This window comes from Oncorhynchus masou, chromosome 27 (assembly GCF_036934945.1).
Source record: "Oncorhynchus masou masou isolate Uvic2021 chromosome 27, UVic_Omas_1.1, whole genome shotgun sequence".
NCBI lineage: Eukaryota > Metazoa > Chordata > Actinopteri > Salmoniformes > Salmonidae > Oncorhynchus > Oncorhynchus masou.
Genome location: NC_088238.1, coordinates 49,396,629 through 49,410,953, shown reverse-complemented (window position 1 = coordinate 49,410,953; position 14,325 = coordinate 49,396,629). Strand labels below are relative to the sequence as shown.

General features: G+C 42.3%; 1 protein-coding gene across 1 annotated transcript in view; it reads left to right on the top strand.

Moving 5' to 3' along the window:
- Nucleotides 1–7,993: 7,993 nt before the first annotated feature.
- Nucleotides 7,994–14,325, top strand: part of LOC135516337 (peroxisome proliferator-activated receptor gamma coactivator 1-alpha-like) — a 65,901-nt gene continuing 59,569 nt past the window's right edge. Inside the window, 2 exon segments of the mRNA XM_064940570.1 lie at nt 7,994–8,151; nt 14,049–14,228. Of these exon segments, the coding sequence (XP_064796642.1) occupies nt 8,104–8,151; nt 14,049–14,228 (228 nt within the window). The 5' untranslated portion in view covers nt 7,994–8,103.

The window sequence follows — 14,325 nt, the reverse complement described above, 5'->3', positions numbered from 1 at the left end:
GAAGCTGTTCAACAGTCTGATGGTAATAGAAGCTGTTCATCAGTCTGATGGTAATAGAAGCTGTTCAACAGTCTGGTGGTAATAGAAGCTGTTCAACAGTCTGGTGGTAATAGAAGCTGTTCAACAGTCTGATGGTAATAGAAGCTGTTCAACAGTCTGATGGTGATAGAAGCTGTTCAACAGTCTGATGGTAATAGAAGCTGTTCATCAGTCTGATGGTAATAGAAGCTGTTCAACAGCCTGATGGTACAGAAGCTGTTCAACAGTCTGGTGGTAATAGAAGCTGTTCATCAGTCTGGTGGTAATAGAAGCTGTTCATCAGTCTGATGGTAATAGAAGCTGTTCATCAGTCTGATGGTAATAGAAGCTGTTCAACAGTCTGATGGTAATAGAAGCTGTTCAACAGTCTGATGGTAATAGAAGCTGTTCATCAGTCTGGTGGTAATAGAAGCTGTTCAACAGTCTGATGGTCTGGTAATAGAAGCTGTTCAACAGTCTGATGGTAATAGAAGCTGTTCAACAGTCTGATGGTCTGGTAATAGAAGCTGTTCAACAGTCTGATGGTAATAGAAGCTGTTCATCAGTCTGATGGTAATAGAAGCTGTTCAACAGTCTGATGGTCTGGTAATAGAAGCTGTTCAACAGTCTGATGGTAATAGAAGCTGTTCAACAGTCTGATGGTAATAGAAGCTGTTCAACAGTCGGATGGTAATATAATTTGTTCAACAGTCTGGTGGTAATATAATTTGTTCAACAGTCTGGTGGTAATAGAAGCTGTTCAACAGTCTGGTGGTAATAAAAGCTGTTCAACAGTCTGGTGGTAATAGAAGCTGTTCAACAGTCTGGTGGTAATAGAAGCTGTTCAACAGTCTGATGGTCTGGTAATATAAGCTGTTCAACAGTCTGATGGTAATAGAAGCTGTTCAACAGTCTGGTGGTAATAGAAGCTGTTCAACAGTCTGGTGGTAATAGAAGCTGTTCAACAGTCTGGTGGTAATAGAAGCTGTTCAACAGTCTGATGGTCTGGTAATAGAAACTGTTCAACAGTCTGGTGGTAATAGAAACTGTTCAACAGTCTGGTGGTAATAGAAGCTGTTCAACAGTCTGGTGGTAATAGAAGCTGTTCAACAGTCTGGTGGTAATAGAAGCTGTTCAACAGTCTGATGGTAATAGAAGCTGTTCAACAGTCTGGTGGTAATAGAAGCTGTTCAACAGTCTGATGGTAATAGAAGCTGTTCAACAGTCTGATGGTAATAGAATTTGTTCAACAGTCTGGTGGTAATAGAAGCTGTTCAACAGTCTGATGGTCTAGAAGCTGGGTGTGTGAGTCCTGTGCTGTAGCATAGTGGAGCAAAATAGACTCCAGCATTTGTCTAGACGTATACTCCGTTGAGTATACGTTGTCTCAATGTTTTAAATCTGCCGCGCTCCGTTGAGTATACGTTGTCTCGATGCTTTATATATCAGATATGCTTCCAGAGCCACCAACTATCGTGTGTGTGTGTGTGTGTGTGTGTGTGTGTGTGTGTGTGTGTGTGTGTGTGTGTGTGTGTGTGTGTGTGTGTGTGTGAGGGAGGGGGGGGTTGTTCCATCTGGGGCCAGTGAGGTCACCGCACACCACCTGCTCAAATAAGGTTTCGTCGTGGCTTCTGGGTAGTGTCTGTGGGCACTGGGCATGCATGGCAAAGCAGATGTGTAGGTTTACTGGTAGAAAAGGCCGTCGGATAGCAATAAGCAGACACATTGCCACCACCGCCTACAAAGCAAGTCCCCAGCTCCAGCATCGGAAGCCTTTTTACAGGTTTCTCTGCAATTTCATGTTTTTGAGGCTTATGTGGCTTGCTAATTTAGGGAAACAATTGCTCCTCGCATGCTCAGGTGGAGTTAATAGGCCCTTGATAACAAACCTGAAGTGAGTCTGGTCTATTCCATGGAGTTAAATGTTATTCCTCGTTGTGTTGGGTGTGTTGTGTTGTATGGAAGGATCTATGTTTATCCTATGTACTGCTAAAGAGTACAGTGGCTTGAGAAAGAATTCACCCCGCTTGGCATTTTTTATATTTTGTTGCCTTACAACCTGGAATTAAAATAGATTTTGGGGGGGGTTGTATCATTTTATTTACACAACATGCCTACCACTTTGAAGATGCAAAATATTTTTTATTGTGAAACAAACAAAAAATAAGTTTAAAAAAAACGGAAAACTTGATCATGCATAACTATTCACCCCCCCAATCAATACTTTGTAGAGCCACCTTTTGCAGCAATTACAGCTGCAAGTCTCTTTGGGTATGTGTCTATAAGCTTGGCACATCTAGCCACTGGGATTTCTGCCCATTCTTCAAGGCAAAACTGCTCCAGCTGCTTCAAGTTGGACGGGGTCCGCTGGTGTACAGCAATATTTGAGTCATACGACAGATTCTCAATTGGATTGAGGTCTGGGCTTTGACTAGGCCATTCCAAGACATTTAAATGTTTCCCCTCGAGTGTTGCTTTAGCAGTATGCTTAGGGTCATTGTCCTGCTGGAAGGTGAACCTCCGTCCCAGTCTCAAATCTTTGGAAGACTGATACAGGTTTCGCTCAAGAATTTACTTGTATTTAGTGCCATCCATCATTCCTTCAATTCTGACCAGTTTCCCAGTCCCTGATGATGAAAAACATCCCCACAGCATGAGGCTGTCACCACCATGTTTCACTGTGGAGATGGCGTTTCGGGATGATGAGGTTTGCGCCAGACATAGCGTTTGGAGAGTCTCCCACATGCCTTTTGCTGAACACCAAACGTGTTTGCTTATTTGTTTCTTTAAGCATTGGCTTTTGTCTGTCCACTGTTCCGTAAAGCCCAGCTCTGTGGAGTGTATGGCTTAAAGTGGTCCTATGGACATATTCTCCAATCTCCACTGTAGAGTTGTGCAGCTCCTTCAGGGTTTTCTTTGGTCTCTTTGTTTTCTCTCTGATTAATGCCCCCCTTGCCTGGTCTGTGAGTTTTGGTGGGCGGCACTCTCTTGGCAAGTTTGTTGTGGTGACATTCTTTCAATTTTTTAATAACGGATTTAATGGTGCTCCGTGGGATGTTCAAAGTTTCTGATATTCTTTTAGAACCCAACCCTAATCTGTACTTCTCTACAACTTAGTCCCTGACCTGTTTGGAAAGCTCCTTGGTCTTCGTATTTCCGCTTGCTTGGTGGTGCACCTTGCTTTGTGGTGTTGCAGACTCTGGGGCCTTTCAGAACAGGTTTATATATACTGAGATAATGTGACACTTAAATTGCACACAGGTGGGCTTTATTTAACTAATTATGTGACTTCCGAAGGTAATTGGTTGCACCAGATCTTATTTAGGGACTTCATGGCAAAGGGTCTGAATACATATGCACGCACGACTTTTCCATTTAAAAAGAATAATAATAATAAACAAGTTATTTTTTCAATTTCACTTCACCAATTTGGACTATTTTGTGTATGTCCATTACATGAAATCCAAATAAAAATCTATTTAAATGACAGGTTGTAATGCAACAAAATAGGAAAAATGCCAAGGGGGATGAATAAGTTTGCAAGGCACTGTACATTGGTAACACTTTCCATTAAGTTGCTCTTATACCTGAGTTGTAATGGCGGAATTATAGTAACAACAATGTATTAATTTGTTGTTACTTTGTAATTTAGTAATTGCTTTGTAATTTAATTGTAATGGAGTTGTGTTATATCACAATACACAAATCTTCCTTGAATTATTCTGACTGATGTTCAATGTCATCACAAGGGTCTTTCACTTGAAAAATATTAGGAATATCTATCATTGACCTCTGGCTACATTATCATTGGGTTTTTGGTTATTTACCTGATAAAATATCTTCATTAAATTGTTGGAATTATATGAGATGTGTCCTAGGTGATGGATGATGTGTTAAACTTTTAACTTTTGGACTACATTTTTTAAATTCCTTTGATGAGAATTATATCTAATTTCATACCATGTATGGTCTTACTACAAGTGTATTATCTGTGGAAATTAATAGGCTACCACAAACAATAGGTTTTCGCACAATCCCACTGATGCGATTTGAAATGTCCATACAGAGCTTGTGTTTTTAGTTGTCTATGCTGCTGTTTTGTATACACGCACTGTTGACACTGTACACACGGTTGGTACTCGTCACCTGCCATTCCATGTCTTCTTGTACACTCAAAAAAAATGCTGGGTTAAAAACAACTCAATTTGAATTTTTTGGGGAACCCAGCGCTGGGTAAATATTGGACAGAACCAATGTTATTATAGTTTTGTGATTTAATATTAGTTTTAGTTTTCTTTTAGTTTAGATTTTTATTTTACATTTTGTATCGGTTCATTTTCAGTCAGCATTCCAATTCATCCCAAAGATGTTTGATTGGGTTGAGGTCAGGGCTCTGTGCAGGCCAGTCAAGTACTTCAACGCAAATCTCGACAAACCGTGGAAGCACAGAATAGTCTACAATGTCATTGTATGCTGTAGCATTAAGATTTCCCTTCATTGGAACTAAGAGGCCTAGCCCGAACCATAAAAAACAGCTCCAGACCATTATTACTCCTCCACCAAACTTTACCGTTGGCACTATGCATTGGGGCAGGTAGCGTTCTCCTGGCATCCTCCAAACCCAGATTTGTCCGTCGGACTGCCAAATGGTGAAGCGTGATTCAGAACTCCTGGAACACATTTCCAATGCCCCAGAGTCCAATGGCAGTGAGCTTTACACCACTCCAGCTGACACTTGGCATTGCGCATGGTGTTCTTAGGCTTGTGTGCGGTTGCTCAGCCATGGAAACCCATTTCATTAAGCTTCCGACGAACAGCTATTGTGCTGACGTTGCTTCCAGAGGTAGTTTGAAACTCGGTAGTGAGTGTTACAAGCGAGGACAGACAATTTTTATGCGTTATGCTCTTCCGCACCTGGCGGTCCCGTTCTGTGAGCTTGTGTGTCCTACCACTTTGTGGCTGAGCCATTGTTGATCCTTGGCATTTCCACTTCACAATACCACACTTACAGTTGACCGGGACAGCTCTAGGAGGGCAGACATTTTACGAACTGACTTTTTGGAAACCATCCTATGATGGTGCCACGTTGAAAGTCACTGAGCTCCTCAGCAATGTCATTCTACTACCAATGTTTGTCTATGGAGATTGCATGGCGGTGTCCTCGATTTTATACACCTGTCAGCAACGGGTGTGGCTGAAATAGCCAAAACCACTCTTTTGAAGGGGTGCTCACGTACTTTTGTATATACAGTGCATTTGGAAAATATTGAGACCCCTTGGCTTTTTCCACATTTTGTTTTAGTTTACAGCCTTATTCTAAATTTGATGAAATAATGTTTTCCCTAATCGATCTACACACAATACACAATAATGACAAAGCAAAAACTGTTTTTTAGATATGTTTGCAAATGTATAAAATAAAAAACACTGAAATATCACATTTATATAAGTATTCAGACCCTTTACTATGTACTTTGTTGAAGTACCTTTGGTAGCTATGAGTCTTCTTTGGAATTATGCTACAATCATGGCACGTCTGTATTTGGGGAGTTTCACCGATTCTTCTCTGCAGATCGTCTTAAACTCTGTCAGGTTGGATGGGGAGCGTCTCTGCACAGCTATTTTCAGGTCTCTCCAGAGATGTTAGATCGGGTTCAAGTCCGGGCTCTGGCTGGTCCACTCAAGGACATTCAGAGACTTGTTCCGAAGCCACTCCTTCATTGTCTTGGCTGTGTACTTAGGGTCGTTGTCCTGTTGGAAGGTGAACCTTCGCCCCAGTCTAAGGTCCTGAGCGCTCTGGAGCAGGTTTTGATCAAGGATCTCTCTGTAATTTGCTCCGTTCATCTTTCCCTCGATCGTGACTAGTCTCCCAGTCCCTGCCGCTGAAAAACATCCCCACAGCATGATGCTGCCACCACCATGCTTCACCGTAAGAATGGTGTCAGGTTTCCTCTAGACGTGACGCTTGGTATTCAGGCCAAAGAGTTCAATCTTGGTTTCATCAGACCAGATAATCTTGTTTGACATGGTCTGAGAGTCCTTTAGGTGCCTTTTATTGAGGAGTGGTTTCCATCTGGCCACTCTACCATAAAGTCCTGATTGGTGGAGTGCTGCAGAGATGGTTGTCCTTCTGGAAAGTTCTCCCACCTCCCCAGAGGAACTCTGGAACTCTGTCAGAGTGGCCATCGCCCCTTTTCCCCCCGATTGCTCAGTTTGGCCAGGCAGCCAACTCTAGGAATGTCCAATCAGTATAATTTACCACAGGTGGTCTCCAATCAAGTTGTAGAAACATCTAAAGGCTGATCAATGGAAGCAGGATGCTCCTGAGCTAAATTTAGAGTGTCATGTCAAAGGGTCTGAATACTAATGTAAATAAGGTATTTCTGTTTTTTGTTTTTTTTAATAAATTTGCAAAAAATTCTAAAAAGCTGTTTTCACTTTGTTATTATGGGGTCTTGTGTGTAGATTGATGAGCGGAAGAACATAATTTAATACATTTTAGAATTAGATTGTAACTTAACCAAATGTGGAAAAGGGGAAGGGGTCTGAATACTTTCCGAATGCGGATATCTGCAGGACCTCCGCGGACACCAGTTTTAGAACCTCTGTCTTAAGGAACAAATACACGTCTGTAAGCCTCATAAGTGGTCATTTTTTCAACCTTAATATGTGCTAAAAATACAACAGAACAGATGAACAGGAATGACATTTACTCTCACCGGTGGCCAAAAATAACTATATGAAAGCCATGGCTTCAGTCTTCTGATCTGACCAGCTGGGTCATATTTCAATAATGCAGCCTCAACAACCCAACCTTTCTCTTTTTAAAGAAAACAACCCAACTAAGTGACCCAAATGCCTGCAACCCAGCAGTTAAGTTATCCAAACAACCCAGCATTTTTTTTATGTATGTAAATGTTCTGATTTTAAACAGATAGAAACCACAGGGGGGGTTACATTCGTCTCAAACAAACATGTATGATGTTACTGTCTTGAAATTACAGTTGGCTAAAATGTCTAAAACTGTAACCTCCTTTGAGAAGGGGAATCATGTCCACACATGCACAATTTCTGTTCTCTCTACTGGTATTCGGGAAGAAGACTGGAAATTCAAGAAATTCGTCTGACGTTAGTCTGTGGTTTTGGATTAGCATGCAGGCACAAGGGCGGCCTGGAAATTACGCACAAGCCTTGCGTCGCCCAGGAGATACTGAAACACTCCGGTGGGAAATACAGTAGTCTTGGCTAGAGATATCTTAAAACGTTACAGTGCATATTTGGAACATTCGGGATAGGTGATTGAAGTCCGAGCAATTGGCTGAACTTTAACCTGTTTGTTTGTAACCTTTTGTCTTCTTTTGTCGCCTTCTATATTCACATGATCCGTTATTATTACTTAGAATCTCGCCCATGGGAACTCAGAACGCACACTTTTTTGGAATAGATGAGCATCGGTAATTGCTCACTATTTGTTTAACATAACTAAACACCGTGCGTGATTTCATTGTAGCCTACACTGTTAAGCCTACCCCATCATATTTAATATAGAGAATAGCATAATAAGATTATGGCGCTGGTTCGTTTTAAAACGTCGCTATTTTACTATGTTTGGGAATTGCTATTTTGGACAGATTACCTGTAGGCACGGTGAACAAGGGCGGCACAAATACTTCATTGATATCACCACTGTACATGTTGATGTCTTGAATATTCTGCATCCGTGGTGGTGATTCGATTGTCAAGCAACAATTTACGTGGTTTGCGTTCGAAATGTATTTTATCTCGCTGTCTCATTAGAATTGAGCGATTTTATAGTTAGGGAAAATATTTACTATGCGCCTGCCAGACTCCGCCTGCTTTGCAGTACGTCATTGGCGAGTAGTGGGCAGGGGTGAACTGAAGGGAGTCACTCCCCTGCTTACTTTTAATAGCTTTGTCATGTGATTGAAAGCAGTTGTAAGATAGGTGCCCTCAGTTTATTCTCAGTAAGGGGCAGTTGCCTGTACGAGATCGAGTGGAGCGCGAGTGGATTTCTTTTTGCCTGATTTCTTTTTTGTTTCTTTCGGACCGTCATTCAGTGCCTGGATGGCGTGGGACAGGTGTAACCAAGACTCGGTCTGGAGAGAATTAGAGGTGAGCAGTTCTAAAATATCCAACTTATTGTCAACTGTACCAGTCTGGACCGTTTTGGGGGAAATGGACTGCGCAGAACATCCAATACCGTGATTTCCGATTGCGAATACGGCTTTTCCTTTGCTGGTGTTGGCACGGGATGCGTAATATCGCAGTTATTGCGCTGAGGATACGATACGGGGGAAATACAAAGCGCAAGATTTTATGACAAGTGGAGGGGATAATCGCAGTTTTTTACTTCATATTGTCTGTTTAAATTGTTAGATCTAATAAAGGTTGTAGGCTACAGGAGCGGTGCGTATCTTGCAGCGCTGGAGTTTGCTGCTGGCTGCGTCTCCCTAGGATGTCGTGCAGTCGGAAAGAATGTTTACATGCTTGTGGAATCTTTCCAGTCACGGACTGTATTCCCTCCTGCGCTGCTGTGTGACGGGTTCGCTCTTGAAGTTAGAATTACAGAAATGTTTCTAAATCAGGTATCGTACAGTGCCATAAACTACCTCTCGGACGATGTGTGTCTTTTTTTTTGATCTCGGCTTTGTCTGGATTTATCTGATTTTTAAATTGAAAAGTGCAGAGATGATCACAGGCGCCGAGGTTTGGTATTTAGGAGGAGCATCTTCTCTTGTATGGTATCGGGCGCGTCTTAACGTATGTGGCGTCATCCCTTTGGATGAGTAAAGAATATATGTAGCCGAGTTGCATGTGACCAACTGTCTTGTTTTACGTAGGCTATGGGAATGTTTCGTCCCGTTAATCAAAAGATTTGCGTAATTGCCATAGGGGATGTTTTTACCCATAGCAGTTTTAGTAAGCTCTTGGTTTAAAACGCACAGGGGGGTAGATTGGCAACTCAATTGGATGATTTTTTAATAAAAGAACAGGAAATAATGCAAATAGTGATTTAGAGTTCTGTTATTATCATCGTGTTGTGTTATGCATGTCTATGCAGTTTGTTATAGGCATTCAGCAATATAGTTGTCTGCAGATACCATCGACTTAAATGCATTAATGGGTTCGAAGCTCATCTTCGATATGCGACTGCAGTTGGTTTATCAGCTTTTCTCGGTTTGTCTGTTTTATCACCAATCAATATGAGGCAAGCTTGAATGGAAATAATTCCCTTGTCAAATGTCTGGAAATGTCAGTTTAATAATCCATGATTTACTTACCAAGTATGCATGTATTTATTTGCTTTCCTTGACAGCGTTTGGCGTATGATTTTATGAAACTGTAGCACTCCTTTACACTTTACCTCAATTATTCATAAAGGTTGACGGATGCTCGGTCGACTGAGCCAGCGTGTCAAAGAAAAAAATCATCTATTTTCTTGTTTGTCTGGGCATTTTCGAGTAGATCAGCGTATTGATGTCTGCTGCCAATCTATAGTGTTGCATCCCCTCGTACAAATGTGCGTGTTTCTTTCTCTTCTGAGTGCGTCAGTTCATTCTGAGTTGAGCATAAATCATGCTGTGAAATTCTCAAAGCCCCCCCGCTTTTTTTTATTTTTACAATCAGTGAATTGCACTACAAGTCCCCAGTCATATTCCTAATAATCTCACCATAGCAGGTGCTTTTATGTGTTCTGTGTGCGTAAATCACACGGCGCGCTTCCCCATCGCTCTGTCTGGCGGCGCTATTTCATTAACTTCCTTGGAAGTCGATGAGAAGATTGAAATTGAAAGGAGATGTACCTTTTGAGGGATTTTCTTTTTATCAGATCCCCGTTTGATTCGCCCCCCCCCTTATCTTCAGAAAGTGAGGCATTTTGCAGAGCTGGGATAGCGACTTTGATGAATTAGCATCTTTAACCTAGCCTATGGGCGAAGGAGAGGGAGTTGCGGTAAACATATAGGTGAGCTATGACATCGCATGAGCGCAACCAGAGGCCTGATCAACTGTAGCACATGTCGGCCCGAGCGTTGTTCTTTTTGTGTATCTGTCATTCTGTTGCCCCGAGCCGAACCCTGGGCTCATGTCTGTCTCCAGACAAGACTCCCTCCCCGTCTCTGGCACCTTGGCCAACTAACTGCCTCCCGGGTATGCCCGAGGATATCACCATTAACTCTCCCTTAAATCTGATATGAATACATTGAATCCTGCCAACTCCCTAGCCAACATGTATGACATGTGGGGTTCGAATTGACATTTACCACACTCGAAGCGCCTGTTTATCTATGCGTAACGAGGGTGTGAGTGAGCAGACGCTTGAGTAGGCTACGTTGGGATAAAAATACCTACATTTGGCTCACTCGGAGCTGACTTCTCCTTGCTTGCCTGGGGGTTGTACGAAGTGACTGCCATGTTCCAGAACGGAATGCACGCATTCCGTGCAGTGGTGGAGTAGGTAAACCTTGCTGCAAGCAAGCGCGGGCCTCTGAAGCAATTAACATTTGTAACGTCTTGGCACTTGAATAAAACATGTAAGTTAGCAAAGCGCCTTCCTGGAACTTGTTTACATTGAGCTTGCAACTGCAGGCGCAGTCAAACTTTGCGCCTTCATCTCCCTCCTCTCTCCACACCAACGCGTGTTGACAGATGTAAAGGTGTCAATCAACTGTAGAAACAATAACGAAGCCTTTTTGTCCCTGTTTCGGGAAAAAGCAGAGTGATGGGCTGGAGAAATGTAACCACAGAGCAAATGTATAGTTGTATCTATGTTTTAACTTAGCATGTACTTTGGTTACAAACATTGTAGTAAAAGAAGGTTATATTTTGGGTTATGATGGGGTATGACAGTTGAACTAAGCTCATATATTCTTCAATAATTATTGGGTACATATCCTTAATTTATGCGTCCAAAAATCGATGTAGCTTGCTGATAGCCCCTTTAAAGCCCCAGTGTCAAAAACGTGATTTCCTGTGTTTTATATATATTTCCACACTATGCGGTTGGAATAATACTGTGAAATTGTGGAAATTATGATAATGCCCTTTTAGTGTAAGAGCTGTTTTAAAAGACAGACAAACACTGGTGGGATAAAGTGTTGGCCTGCCCGTTGACATCATCAGACTGTTAATTGGTTATTAGACCAATAAGAAAGAGAGTTCCAAACCTCTCAGCCAATAACAGCTAGTTTTCAGTTTTCCTCTCCCCACTCAGACCACTCCCAGATAGTCCTACCCAAATGGTTGCTTGAGAAATTGTCCAAGCTAAGAAGCAATTTTTGTTTCTTTTTGGCAATTTGATTGAAAAAAATCACAATAAGGTACTTGATTTGACATTGAGAGAAAAAAAAATACTGCATTGGGCCTTTAAGGTCTGTGGATCTCCTCAATCGCAGTTCAATGAAGCCAATGATTTGTGTCTGAAGCACAGCGGGGCAGCTGTCGTATAGACATAGGCCCCTACATAAAAGCGGACAGTGAATAATGAAATGTCAACAGGTAGCATTTAGCATCAGCGAGGCCCGGTTTGGATCACAATGTGCCGTGTGGAAAACGACCCTTGCGTTGGAGTGAAATCTGTGCCATCGGCTACTGTTACCATTGTGTTGACGCACCCATGCGCCCTGGGCAACCAGTCAGGTGGCAAATCTAGCCACGCTGTCATTCAGATTGACCTATCAGTGATGTGAACAGAGAGCAATTATAAGAATACCCATGCATTATCAGCCTTTATGAATGTCTGGCCTAGTTTGTTAGGCTTGCAGGCTTTCATCGTCTACTAACGATGCAGTATGATAACTAACCATGCAGTATGATAACTAACCATGCAGTATGACAACTAACCATGCAGTATGACAACTAACCATGCAGTATGACAACTAACCATGCAGTATGACAACTAACCATGCAGTATGATACCTAACCATGCAGTATGACCCCTAACCATGCTGTATGACCCCTAACCATGCAGTATGACAACTAACCATGCAGTATGATACCTTACCATGCAGTATGATACCTTACCATGCAGTATGATACCTTACCATGCAGTATGATACCTAACCATGCAGTATGATACCTTACCATGCAGTATGATACCTTACCATGCAGTATGATACCTAACCATGCAGTATGACCCCTAACCATGCAGAATGACACCTAACCATGCAGTATGACAACTGAACATGCAGTATGACACCTAACCATGCAGAATGACACCTAACCATGCAGTATGACAACTAACCATGCAGTATGACACCTAACCATGCAGAATGACACCTAACCATGCAGTATGACAACTAACCATGCAGTATGGTACCTAACCATGCAGTATGACCCCTAACCATGCAGAATGACACCTAACCATGCAGTATGACAACTAACCATGCAGTATGACACCTAACCATGCAGAATGACACCTAACCATGCAGTTTGACCCCTAACCATGCAGAATGACACCTAACCATGCTGTATGACAACTAACCATGCAGTATGACACGTAACCATGCAGTATGACACGTAACCATGCAGTATGACAACTAACCATGCAGTATGACACCTAACCATGCAGTATGATAACTAACCATGAAGTATGACAACTAACCATGCAGAATGATACCTAACCATGCAGTATGACAACTAACCATGCAGTATGACAACTAACCATGCAGTATGACAACTAACCATGCAGTATGACAACTAACCATGCAGTATGATACCTTACCATGCAGTATGATACCTTACCATGCAGTATGATACCTTACCATGCAGTATGATACCTAACCATGCAGTATGACCCCTAACCATGCAGTATGACACCTAACCATGCAGTATGACACCTAACACTGCAGTATGACAACTAACCATGCAGTATGACACCTAACCATGCAGTATGATAACTAACCATGCAGTATGACACCTAACCATGCAGTATGATAACTAACCATGAAGTATGACAACTAACCATGAAGTATGACAACTAACCATGCAGTATGACAACTAACCATGCAGTATGACAACTAACCATGCAGTATGACAACTAACCATGCAGTATGACAACTAACCATGCAGTATAACAACCTAACCATGCATTATGACGCCTAACCATGCAGCATGGCAACTAACCATGCAGTATGTCACCTAACCATGCAGTATGACAACTAACCATGCAGTATGATAACCTAACCATGCAGTATGACGCCTAACCATGCAGTATGGCAACTAACCATGCAGTATGACAACTAACCATGCAGTATGACACATAACCATGCAGTATGACACCTAACCATGCAGTATGACAACTAACCATGCAGTATGTCAACTAACCATGCCGTATGACACTTAACCATGCAGTATGACAAATTAGAAGAGGTACGCCTATCAATAAAGATAACTTTTTATAATCAGAACTGTCACGGATCCCTCTGGAACTTTCATTGCGCACACCTGGTCCCTACTCCCACTGATTGTATTTGTATATATGTGCCCTTTGTTCACCATGGTGCGGTCGACTATTGTTACATTGGTGCGTCTGAGTACCTGTTCTGTGTGTTTTGGGCTTTCACGCCCTTGCGGATTGCGCAGATGATTACGGGTCTCGTCCCGTGTGATAATCATTGTGCACTAGTGTTATTTATTCGAGGTACTCCTCGCTCTTTTGTTTTGGGATTCTACCCTGTGTTTTGTTACGTGTTTGTTTGGTCTTCGTCCCCGTACCTTTACACGGCACGCCGTAATTTGGGCTTAATAAAAAAACGAATCCGGATCTCCGAATCTCTTCATACCAACATGACAAGAACCATCAAAGAAGCAATGAATGTTCTCAAGGTCTGGATGGAGTGTGCAGATATCGCATAATAACCATAAATACCTGTGGGGGTAATGTTACCTTGTGAATTAATGTGAAAAACTGTCGCTCATCATTTGCCTCAGTGTGTGTGTTTGTGTATCTCTGCGCACCTTCGTGTGTGTTGATGGGGTTTTTGACTCCTCCCATCTTCTTGTCTCCCCAGTGTGCTGCTTTGGTTGGCGAAGACCAACCCCTCTGCCCGGACCTCCCCGAACTTGACCTCTCAGAGCTTGATGTCAGCGACCTGGATGCAGATAGCTTCCTGGGCGGGCTCAAGTGGTACAGTGACCAATCAGAGATAATTTCCAGTCAATATGGCAACGAGGCTTCAAACTTGTTTGAGGTAAGAGAGCATATCATACTACATCTTGTTTTTCTTTCCCAAGTCTCTCTGGTCTCCTTTTTACCCCAGAGTCAGGTAGCCTAGCGGTTAAGAGCAT